We start from the raw sequence: 13,150 nt of genomic DNA, 5'->3' as shown, positions 1-13,150 counted from the left end.
CTACAGACGAAATAACATTGCGTATATGTATTTTATGGTTTAGTGGTTTGTGAACATATTTTGGCTCACAAGTCTGCTGTACTAACAAAACAGTGTTTGGTGTATTAGCGGCCAATAAACAGCCTGTGGCCACACTGTTTACAACATATACAAGATAAAATCTGAATGAAATGCAAAAGGACACTTTCCCACATCTCAACCAATAAATACCTTTAAGAATACTGGTGTAAAATAATCCACACACAAAAAGTGTCAGAGCTGTTCTCCATAAATCAATTTTTACTGTTACATAATGAAAGTCGTTAGCATTTTCCTCAAAACCTAAGCTGCAATGATAACATTTCCAGGTCTGTACCACAAATACTAAACAGATAAGCATAACCCTTTGACATGCATCTACAATACTGTCAAGCGGCTAAGCATAAGACTGCAATATTATCATAATAATTGCAAGCTGATCGCATCACAACATAACCTCCCTTGAAGATCACCAGCGATAAAAGTAGTTCCGGCGGCACACAAACAACAAAGCCATGTATAATACACCCGACAATTTATTTATGCAACAACACATAAGCACCACGCTCAGTGACACAGAAACTCAGGAGGATCACCAGGGAGACGAGACAGGCTAATGTTTGCTGAAAAAATATTTCCCCTGGGAAAAACCCTCACAAACAGAAAGGAAGGAAAACATGGAAGATTGAGACGAGTGGCGGAAACGAGAAGAGACCATAACAGTTGGTTGTGAGGGGCGATGATCACTTCGCTACGAATTAGGTGATGAAATGCAGGGTGAATCAGACACTGAAGCTCAGTGGGAGGCGGCATGACAACTCCACCACATCGACGCTGGTAAAGACATCACCTCCAACAGGAGGTGGAAGCAGTGCTTACTTAGCATATCTTTCATGGACACTGCATTCAGTTAGACACACCGATTCCAGATTAATATTTTACCATAATTAAAACATCGTGAGTTAGTAAAGTGTTTATTTTGCCTGCTCCTTCATCACAGACTACCCCTTCAGAAAAAGGACATAAAATTGTGATGTTGGGCAATCAAAGTTGGTAATGCGCTTATATTCGTTTCATCATCTGTTATCCTCTTCAGAAGCATGTGATGTATTTTGATATTGATACCTTAAAGTGAATATTTAGCATTCTTAAGAAAAATTCTTCTCCACGTTCATGCATGATTTAACTTGTAACAGATGTCTCTCACAATAAAAGTGTGTCTGCCAGTTCTTGGTTTCTTTATTTCAAGTAGAGAAAGGCACCTGATAGGTGCATCAATATTTTAAAGAAAGATGATAATACTTCATTTGTTTCATCTCGTCTTAATTTGTTTCATCCCATATCAGATGGTGTTAGCCTCACAGCCTCAGCATACGAACAGTGAAACGCACCACCACAACATGGCCACAGATGAAAATCGGATCCTTAAGCCGCCAATTGATTACATCATACCTATTATGAGAAATACCCTGGACCCAACGCCATCATGGCTTGGTATCGGAAGTGACAATCTCCATTGCTCAATCACTATTCCAGCACAGAATGTCTCTCGCTCAAGAGTTATTTGATTGGACATCTGTTTTCAGTGTCTTGTCATTCAGATCAGGCTCAAAATGAGCTATGGCAGAGTGAGTGAGTATGATTTTACGCTGCTTTAAGCAATATTCCAGCAATATCACAGTAAGGGACACCAGAAATGGGCTTCACAAATTGTACCCTTGTGGGGAATCAAACCCAGGTCTTCAGCGTGAAGAGCGTACGCTTTAACCACTAGGCTACCCGACCACCCACTATGGCATAGAATGGGTCCAGAGTATTTGTTGTACATAATGGAATAGATGTATATACACTGGATATTCAAGGAAGCATCTTCATAGCATTTTACAAACATGAAATCAGATTGTCCTTACATTTTTCAATCCCCTTGTCGTACTGCAATGCAACACCAACATGTTACCAAAAAATCATAAAGAGTCTCTTCTTATTTCCAAATGCCACAATTACATGCCACTATAAAATGGGAAATGTTACCAACACTAGCCTGTCCCTCCTGCCTATGGTGTATACAATACATAAAAACAGCCACTCTCTGCTGTGGAATAACACTCTCTTTCTCATAACTGATGACGTCACAGACTTGCCAACTATTCAGCTATCAAACATATACATAGGAAACATGGTAAATACTCAAAAACATTTACTGGGTTAAATTAAATTAAGACATAGATTAACTTCACACCCTGCAAGGTAATTCAAAGTCAACTGATATTTTTGTAAAGTAAAATTAAACTAAGGTACTGGAAATGTACAAAGGACTAAAAAACAAGTAATTTGATACCAAACAAAAAAATCACATCAAAATAAAAGGATTTAGAACCTACAGTGACAGACTTTTAAAAAAGGGATATATTTTCTTTATTACATCAGAGACCATATATCGGTATATGGTCTCTGATTACACCTATGAGGTGTGACAGAGAAATTCCTGTGATGTACAGCCGGTGAGTTGGTTTTACATGAATTTAAGCATTATTCCAGCCATATCACTGCAGGGGGGCACCAAACATAAGAAATGCGCTTCACACATTGTATCCATGTGGGGGAATCGAACCCTTGTCTTCTGCGTGATGGCAAACACTTTAACCACTCAGTTTCCACACCTTTGTGACGCAGAGAGGAAACACTCCTGTCTACCTAACTCTATACTTGTGTACTTTAAGAACCTGCAATATTCACAGACTTCCTGTCATCCTTCAAAGACCTCATAATCAGAAGTGGCTTCTTACACAGCTCTTAACTGCTTGTGGAAATTACATTTTTACATTTTCTCATCTGTTCTCTGGCGTTGTGCAATAATTCCTGCCAAAAACCTGAAGCATCTTAACTGATAACATGCTGCAACATGCTAGCGGGAATCACAAGCACTATTTCAGGCTCCCGCCATGTACCAGGCGAATGTAGCTGCCAACTTGTGACTTGAAAATCTATCAGCTCTGTGTCTATTCTTTGCATTGAATGATTACCTGGGGTTACATCCACACAAAACACATCGGGGTGTCTTAAGGTGGATTTAATCAGGAGCTCATGTCGACGATTCATGTTTCAGAAAAAAAAAATTGAAAAGGTTCAAGGATTAACATTCTCTATGTTAAACATGTTTACTGTATTTTATTATTGACAAAGCCATCATTGTCCTACATAAAGCATATTCTAGTTGGCCTTTCTTCTGATGGCTGTTCGTGGTTCAAGTTGAACAAATATCATTCTGTTTTTATCGGCAATAAAAATATACAAATATGCAAGAATATTTGGAGGCACTCAGTAAAACAATCTACAATATGATATTTTATTTCACAGTGGTATTTTCTATTTTTGCTGACTTTGTAAAAGAAAACAAGCCGACTTTCATTTTCAACTAAATAACACTAGGAAGCTAATCTGGAGGGAAAGCATATTTTTCTTGGAAACTGGTTCAAAGACTTTTCTTTTTCGAGACAGATGCGACTTGGTTAATTTCTTTTGTTCCTCCAGGAAACATTTAGCCTCAGCTGCACTTAAAGGGATAATCTATTTTCACAGTCTCTTTTAACAAGTCTTAATTTTGGCCTGATGTTTTTCAGGTTGTTGATGAATAATTTGTCATGAACTTAACAACGGGGGATAATGACCCCAGTGAACACCAAAACCAATACAAAATATCCTCCACTGTTTGAAATATAGCCTGAAAAACACCAACTGTCCATCAAATCTACACACATTATATTGGAGGGGGGGGGGGGGGGGGGGGGGGGGCACAAAGAGGTAATCAGGGAGTGGCACCCAAACATATGAGAGTCTCTCTAAGGGAGGGTCTAAATTTGGGAGGGGTCATGAAAAAATGGTCATTTCATAAAAAAAATACAGTGCTTTTGCATTTTGTCTTTTCAGGGAGGGTCATAAAATAAATGTATAAGGACATGGGGAGGGTCATCCATAAATATGACAAGCATTTGGGGAGGGTAATTATTTTCAGTACATTAGTGCTTCAAAAACCTCGACCCTTTCCCATCTGTAATAAATGACTGGTCCTAAAAGTGTCTTGGATTATTTTTCATGAAGCCAGTGATATTTTGAACACATTTTAAGTCAACAGCCTATTTGTCATTTGTCAAACGAACACAGTGAATGGTGTATTTCTTCACGAACCAATACCGAAAAGGGATGTGGTTTCAATTAGTTCTGTTGACAATGGCCGCTGGTTAAACAGCAAGGTTGATGGTGTTTTCCACACGACTACACACAGGCAAGAAGACAATCACCTGGCCTTTATAATACAAGTGTCTTGTTAATGTCTTAGGGGATTAACAGTGGAGGCAAATCATGATTAACAACAGGGTAATTGTTTGTGATTGACAGCCAATCTGTCACAAGGACAGAAATACCTGTCACCCCGCAAAATGTCAAGCCTGTGAATTCTTTCAGATGATCAAGAAGCAGATGCGTGAATTACAAGTTTCAGCAGTTATTATTAACCTAGTTGAATATTACAAAACTCAAAAACAAAGAAATATATCAAAATATGTTTTCTTTTTAAATGTCAAAAAACATATGTTTGATTTTCAGATGCTCAGGAATCAATTGAAATGTATTAATCGGTTAAAATACATACTACCATTTTGATTATTTTTGGCAAAAACTGGAACAATCCATACAAATTTATAACAAAAAGTACCAATTAGTAATATCATATTCATAGAATATCCAATCCTTGCTCTGCCTATATCCAAAGAGGCTCCATCAGCTTAAGCCAGAGACTCCCTAAAGAGAAACATTATTTTCTGTGTTTCACAGGCATACTTCATGGATCTGCACGATGTTGGTTATCAGTGTACATACATCATGAAGGCTCCCATAAACCCCATCAGCAGGCAGGGGCAGGGCAACTCGGAGAAATACAACCCTCTGGGACATTACTTATACCTGTATGCCGCGCTGCACATTTAATGTCAGAACTTCTGTCAATTTCATCAAAGCCAGACATTGTACATTTCAACCTTTTGTATGCTTTTACAGTAAACATCATAATAAATGCACCAACATGTTTATTTTAGATGGAGTTTGCTGATTCATCTGTCAGATGAGGCTACAAGAGTTATTTACTCAGTAACTCTTATCAAGGCAACTTTTTTGTAGCATTATCATGAAGTGCAATGCCAAGAAAAAAAAAAAACTCTTTCATTCTCCATGAGGACATTTAAACAAAATGAAGAGCTAATGAGATGCTATTTGTGAAAAATATTCTTGGAAACCTATATTCAAAATGGAGAGATAAATATCCTTTATCAAATATTGCACAAATGATCATCATACAAAGATATATGATCCTAAAATGGTCTTGATACTTAGCTTTGACATACATATGTATAAGAGTGAGTGAGTGAGTATGGTTTAATGCCCCTTTTACCAATATTCCAGTAATATTGTACCCATGTCGGGATTTGAACCCGGATCTTCAGTGTGACGAGCAAACGCTTTAACTACTAGGCTACCCGACTGCCCAACAAATGTATAAGAGGTATAGAAGAATTAAGCTTGACGGCCATTCTAGTGTAAAATATCTAAATGGTCAACAATGTAACAGTCTTAGGAGTGAGTGAGTGAGTAAGGTTTTATGCCGCTTTAAGCAGTATTTCAGCAATATCACGACAGGGGACACAAGAAATGGGCTTCACATATTGTACCCATGTGAGGAATCGAACCCGGGCCTTCGGGGTGAGAATTGAAACGCTTTACCAGCTAGGCTACCATACTGTCCATAACAGTATAAGGCTTACAGGACTGTCTCCAGTTACACAATCTGGAGACTGTGTCATGTCTGGGATCTTTTCACTTACAATTCACCAATAAGATTGAGGTCTGTGACCAACTGGCAAAGATGAGAGCATGTTTATGTTCTGGTGACTCCTCCATTTCAAACATTAAACAATTACGTCTGGTCTGAACTGATATCACACGGAAATATAGTCCATGTGCTATTTATAAGTGATATCACATGACGTGCACATGTGGCCCTGGGAGTCAATCATCACTCAACCTTGCAAGACTTACACCCAAACTACATCATTCATAGCTGAGTGGGTGTGTCTCAGACTTGCGATTAATGTTTGGATAGCTGCATGTAAAACATATTTATTTTTATTCGTACACTGTAGAATAATTTTAGATACATGAGAAAATGTTGACTTCCTTTGAGAAGGTGTTAGTTTAATATGGTGGTATTTACTTTATTGTCGTGACACATGTGAACGGAACGTTATACCTGCGGACAATAAACAGTAACTCCTCTATCTGCGTGAAATGTGTAGTGATAAATGGCCATATGCGCCAGTCCAAGATGAATTCATTGCAAGCACAAACGTAAAATAGACATGGTGAATATTCACAGATGTTGATTGTGTCCGTCACAAGGGATGTGCAACCAAGTGCTATTGTGTCACGTGTTCACACAGGCAGAGATTCAGTTGTAACCCATTCCCTTCTCCAGGTCATAAAAATAACTACAGTTTTCGTTGATCAGAATAATGCAGATTGACAATCAAACATGTCTCCGCTGTCTGCTGGTTTATGAGCTTGGAGCAAGCAGTTACCAAGTTACCCAACTGTTAGCGTTACGAAACCATACGGGCTCCTTAAACATAATAGTGTTGGGAGGCCGTAACAGATGGTGTTGTGTTGTCATCCCACAGTACTGGTCAAGCCTAAGGCATTACACTTCATGAAGCAATGAATCAGAGCTCCAGATGACTGTTTGAGCAATTGGGTTTTTACTCAAAGGTTTCTATTTTAATTGGGTTATTACATTTTTCATTGGGTAACCAATATTTTTTCACCCATCTATTCATCACTCTATTGGGTTTTTCCCCAAAAGAGTAAGCATTTTGAGATAATGAAATAATGTTTTAGATATATATAACGGTTCTAAATATAGGCTTGACTCGGAATGTAAATTAGCTCGTAATTGTGTTTCAGAAATTAGCTCCGTTGTACGCAAGCTGAAAAAGCTTCGTTGGGTATTTATGCGTGGTGTTTTCAAACAATTAAGTTTTTCATTTAATGCATGTGTTTCTGTACGCAAGTTAATTGAAAGTAATTGGGTTTTGAATAGTTTTGGAGGGTATTTCACACAAATACGCAGCTTATCTGTAGATCTGATGATCACAATAAACTGGGTATATATCATATGAATGTCAATACTTAATATTTCAATGTTAACTAGCATTGCAGGTACAATGTATCACTGCGATTGTATGCATAGTTGAGCATCTAGACATCTGACTGGCTGATGTCTTGAGTGGCTTTTTTCCAGACTCGGCCTATTTTTGGACCTATCTTCATGATACAAGTGTCCATATACCACTGATGTCATCACATTGATAGTGTACACAACATGTGTAATCACAAAGTTTAAATCCCGACACATACAAACCTTCCATATTGGCAGAGTGAGGCACACAGACTACAGAATTAATCAGTGCAGTAGAGGACATTTTAGGGAAATCAGATATGAGAATTTTACCAACTAAACATCTGCATGCTATGTAGGATTTGAAAAGAATGACAAATCTATGACTTCTTCAGTTTCTGTCCATCTAACCAGCTACAGCTCTTCGTGATCATCCGTCTGCGGTAACGGGGGAAAACGGAGAGGCTGTCGCACAATCAGTTCCGTGACAATCAGGGCCAAGATGGCCCCTAACAGAAGCCCGGCAAACATGAGTGTCCCCCACAGCAGATCTCCATGGTTACCCTCCTGAGTCATGGTCAGTCCAACTCCTCCGGCCGGACTGGGTGGGCAAGCGGTATGACAGACTTCTTTTCAACATCTCGAGATAGAGCCTTCCTCATGTCTGAAATAATATAAATAGGATTTTTTGTATTGATTTCATACCTTCAATGTAATGAAAATACTTTTTTAAGAAATTAAAAAAAACATTTGGTTGTCTTGCACTGTGTTCATCATCCAAATGTCAGGCTGGATTCACACAGGTTCAATTAAGACCATAATAAATTAATTATCATAACCACCCTACCTCAATACCAAACACTCCACCTCACATCAATTCATTGTCTCTGCAGGTGAGCGAGTGAGTGAGTTGAGTTTAACGCCGCTTTTAACAATATTCCAGTTATATCACGGCGTGTCAGCTTAATGTGGGAGGAAAGCCCGAAGTGATGCAGGTCTCCGACGTTTACCACTTCGGTGAAACCCACGAGCACGGGTATGGTGCTGCCTACCTAGATACATAATTGGGGTGAACCAGGATTCAAACCCACAATCATAGGTTTCTGGCATGCCCAAGGGACGCAACTCTGCACAGCGAATCGCGGCGCCTTAGACGACTAGGCCACCCGTGCCCCCGTCTCTGCAGGTGAAGATAATAGCACTGGCGGGTCCCCCTTCTAGCTACTTAGTGAAATGACAGACATACTCCTTCAAAACATTAAGGCTTCATAACAGTTATGTATACAGTTGCTTGAAACAGTTTAAAAATAAAAAGCATCCTGCCATCGTTTTGGATACCTCCGGATGAAATTATATTGGTCAAAATGTCTGCACTATTTCTTCAGTGGCATATCACACACCAAACCACCATCCCCCTCCTCCCAACCACCATTCCCCCTCCTCCCAACCACCATTCCCCACCCCAACACTCCAGATACACGACATTTACAGTTGTTCAATGAACACAAAGAGTGAGTTGGGTTTTATACTTCTTTATCATCCAAAACTGGCTCCCACAGGAGATATTGCTTGGGCTCGACAATAGGAAGAAGCTTCACACATTGTTCCCATGACAAAAATCGAACCCGATTTTCAGCGTGATGAGTGAGAGCTTGTAACTACATGGCTACCCCACCCTTAACACAAAGCAGGTATCAAGTTGTTGAAATACTAACACTCACTTCTAAGTAGGTTTACAAATCAGTTGTAACATGTCGTGCACACAATTACTCCTTCTAAACCATAACCATTTGCATTCCCTTTAACTTAAAACCCATGATAGTTTAAACAAGGCAATTGCTTCTCAAGTCATGTTCTTGGACATGTCAGGGCAAAGCCATTATCTAATTTCCCATGGAAGATGCTGATAAAAAGGCTTTTATCTTAAACATATAAAGGGAGCACCTAAACACAGTCATAATTCTTAGTATCCGAGCAAAGCACCATTTACCCAACATACAGGACTTAATGCATGTTTCATATGCACAACGTTCTATCCGTTACCTCAGCTGTTATCCTTGATAACAAACACTACATAGGATAACATTTATGTATACACCAGAAGAGATACATTTCATCATGTCAGCAGTTTAGTGTGGCGAGCTGGCACCACTTGACATAATTGGCAAGTTGAGATAGAGGAACCCCCTCAAGCATATATTGGCAACTCCCTGGCGCAAGTGGAGGTCTACCCAATTTGCTCATCATCATATTAACACGAGTCATCACTTTGATCCTGGCATCCTCAATGGCCTGTTTCTCCTAAACATCAGCAACATGTACCACACTCGTCTATGTACCGTACTCTTCTTAAAGGACCTGATATGAATAGTGTTTTACAATTTAGGCAAGACTTTTTATTCTTGTTCAATAACAATTTGGTGAAAAATTCTTGACAGTAGGAGGGGAAATAAATTAAGAAAAAACATTGATTATAATAGATTTTTCTTGTTTTTAAATAGATGCCATATGTGCTGAGTAAATATAGTCAGTCTGGGCCAACACATATTTTTGCATTGATCACAATGAACTGAAATAGTACTTTTCATTTTGGTTGTTTGTTCTTACACTTTTTGTAGAATTTGTGAAGAAGTAAATCGACTAAGAAAAACGTATCACCCATGATTTATAGGGGACTGCATAATGTAAGTAATCTGTCTGTGTCGGAGTGAGAGAGTTTGGTTTTACGCCGCTTTTAGCAATATTCCAGCAATAACACGGCGGGGAGACCAGAAATGGGATTCACACATTGTACCCATGTCGGGAATCGAACCCGTGTCCTTGGCATGACGAGCAAACGCTTTAACCACTAGACTACCCGACCTCCCCTGTCTGTGTTGAGACCAGACAAAGGAGTATTAGATGTCAGATAACAGCCCTCTCTATCTGCATCCAGTCAGGAGATAAACTCACTGCAGAGCTTTTTTAACTTGAAATTTGAGGCCTGAGGTTTCTACATCACATATCAAATTTAGTACTATCAAATCTGAGATGTGAAGGACTCTATTTAACTTAAGTCAAGGTGCACGGCAGATAAGGTGGCTATTATTAACTAGTGGTGGGACGATCCACCGATGCATTGGTGGATCGCAATTTTTTTCGTCTTGATACAAGTATCGATGACAGTCACACACTAAGTAAAAAATATCAATTCTGGCCTCAAATGTTTGATTTAATAACTGTTCCAGTAAACACTAATCAGTAGTGCAAGTTAATAGTGAAAGCATAAATATTTACATCTGTTGTGCCATACTTGACACTGTGAACTGTAAATCATCAGTGTGCCAGGTATTTGGCAGTCCTGTCTATGAAAAACACGGCTCACGCACCACACAAGTATCGTGATACGTATCGGATAGTGAGAAAGGTATCGTGATATGTATCGGATCGCACAGTTGGTGTATCGTTCCAGCCTTATTATCAATATAGTTCAGGTGGTTACAATGTGGATCAGGTGGATACAATGTGATTCAGGTTTATATAATGTGGATCATGTGGACTGACTGGTTACAATGTGGATCAGGTGCCTATAACATCGGTCGAGCGGTAACAATGTATCCCAATGTGGAATAAGTGGCAACAATGTGGATCAGGTTGTTACAATGTGGATCAGGTGCCTATAACATCGTCCAGCGGTAACAATGTATCCCAATGTGGAATTAGTGGCAACAATGTGGATCAGGTGGATACAATGTGATTCAGGTGGTTACAACGTGGATCAGGTTGTTACAATGTGGATCAGGTGCCTATAACATCGGTCGAGCGGTAACAATGTATCCCAATGTGGAATAAGTGGCAACAATGTGGATCAGGTTGTTACAATGTGGATCAGGTGCCTATAACATCGGTCGAACAATGTATCCCAATGTGGAATTAGTGGCAACAATGTGGATCAGGTGGATACAATGTGATTCAGGTGGTTACAATGTGGATCAGGTGGTTACAATGTGGATCAGGTGGTTACAATGTGGATAAGGTAGAAACAATGTGATTCAGGTGGTAACAATGTGATTCAGGTAGTTATAATATGGATCAGGTGGATACAATGTGATTCAGGTGGGGTTATAATGTGAATGAGGTGGTAACAATGTAACCCAATGTGGATTTAGAGGTAACAATGTGGATCAGGTGGTAACAATGTGGATCAGGTGGTAACAATCAGGTGGTAACAATGTATCCCAATGTGAATTTAGAGGTAACAATTTGGATCAGGTGGGGTTATAATGTGAATGAGGTGGTAACAATGTAACCCAATGTGGATTTAGAGGTAACAATGTGGATCAGGTGGTAACAATGTGGATCAGGTGGTAACAATCAGGTGGTAACAATGTATCCCAATGTGAATTTAGAGGTAACAATTTGGATCAGGTGGGGTTATAATGTGAATGAGGTGGTAACAATGTAACCCAATGTGGATTTAGAGGTAACAAAGTGGATCAGGTGGTTACAAAGTGATTCAGGTTGTTATGATGTGGATCAGGTGGTAACAATATGGATAAGGTGGATACAATGTGGATCAGGCAGATACAATGTGATTCAGGTTGTTATAATGTGGATCAGGTGGTAACAATATGGATAAGGTGGATACAATGTGGATCAGGTGGATACAATGTGATTCAGGTTGTTATGATGTGGATCAGGTGGTAACAATATGGATAAGGTGGATACAATGTGGATCAGGCAGATACAATGTGATTCAGGTTGTTATAATGTGGATCAGGTGGTAACAATGTGGATAAGGTGGATACAATGTGGATCAGGCAGATACAATGTGATTCAGGTTGTTATAATGTGGATCAGGTGGTAACAATGTGGATAAGGTGGATACAATGTGGATCAGGCAGATACAATGTGATTTAGGTGGTTATAATGTGGATCAGGTGGATACAATGTGGATCAGATGGCCATATTATGGATTGGGTGGTGACAATGTGGGTTTAGTGGTAACAATGTGGATTGTGTTGTAACAATGTGGATCAAGCGGAAACAATGTGGATCAGATGGCCATATTATGGATTGGGTGGTGACAATGTGGATTTAGTGGTAACAATGTGGATTGTGTTGTAACAAGGCGGATCAAGCGGAAACATTGTGGATCATGTAGTAGGAGTGAGTGAGTGAGTGAGTTTGATTTAACGCCGCTTTTAGCAATATTCCAGCAATATGACGGCAGGGGACACCAGAAATGGGCTTCACACATTGTACCCATGTCAGGAATCAAACCCGGGTCTTCGGCATAACGAGCGAATGCTTTAACCACTAGCCTACCCGACCTCCCTCATGTTGTAGGAATATGGATGGGGCAGTAATAATGTGGATCAATTGGCTACAGGTGGCAGTAGGTGGCAGTAGGTGGCTCCAATGTGGATTGTTCTAGTAACAACACCTTATGCCATGTCAGGTAACATTGAAGCCTTATTATGACAGGGGAACACCATAAAGAGACTTCACACATTACGGGTACACACCCATGTGGGGAATCAAACCCAGATCCCTGGCTTGATGAGCCAACATTTTAACCAATAGGCTAAAATTTACACTGTCTCGCAAAATTTCAGTTGCTAAAATATCTACAGCTTGTGAAGTTTTAACTGACCAGAACACACTTTCTCTATGATGAACTGTACAACTTGCATTTAACTTCTCACACTAACTCAAATCAACAGGGGAATCCACTTCACTGCCTGTACTGAACTGAACCATACCTACACAAAATATGTTCCTACTGAGGTAATCTCAAGTGGCCTGACACAACAATTGACTTCAAATTCACAGCCAAGCTCAATTCCACGAATTACGGTTTGATACATCCAAGTTTTGGCACATGCTGACACAAGTGGTATCCACAATTTCACAAGCCTACAATTACAG

The 13,150-nt window shown here is 39.6% G+C and overlaps 1 protein-coding gene across 2 annotated transcripts in view; it reads right to left on the bottom strand.

Moving 5' to 3' along the window:
* Window positions 1–538: 538 nt before the first annotated feature.
* The window catches only part of LOC124146447 (N-alpha-acetyltransferase 20-like), a 29,416-nt gene continuing 16,804 nt past the window's right edge, over window positions 539–13,150 (bottom strand). For both annotated transcript variants that reach the window (XM_048403900.1, XM_046516735.2), the window contains one exon: window positions 539–7,904. In XM_048403900.1, coding sequence (XP_048259857.1) covers window positions 7,819–7,904 — 86 coding nt within the window. In that variant the 3' untranslated portion in view covers window positions 539–7,818. The remainder of the gene's footprint in view (window positions 7,905–13,150) is intronic.

The sequence above is a fragment of the Haliotis rufescens genome, unplaced genomic scaffold, assembly GCF_023055435.1.
Source record: "Haliotis rufescens isolate VD_foot unplaced genomic scaffold, xgHalRufe1.0.p SCAF_3, whole genome shotgun sequence".
NCBI lineage: Eukaryota > Metazoa > Mollusca > Gastropoda > Lepetellida > Haliotidae > Haliotis > Haliotis rufescens.
Note: the sequence above shows the minus strand (reverse complement) of the source record. Positions and strands in the feature narration are given on the sequence as shown.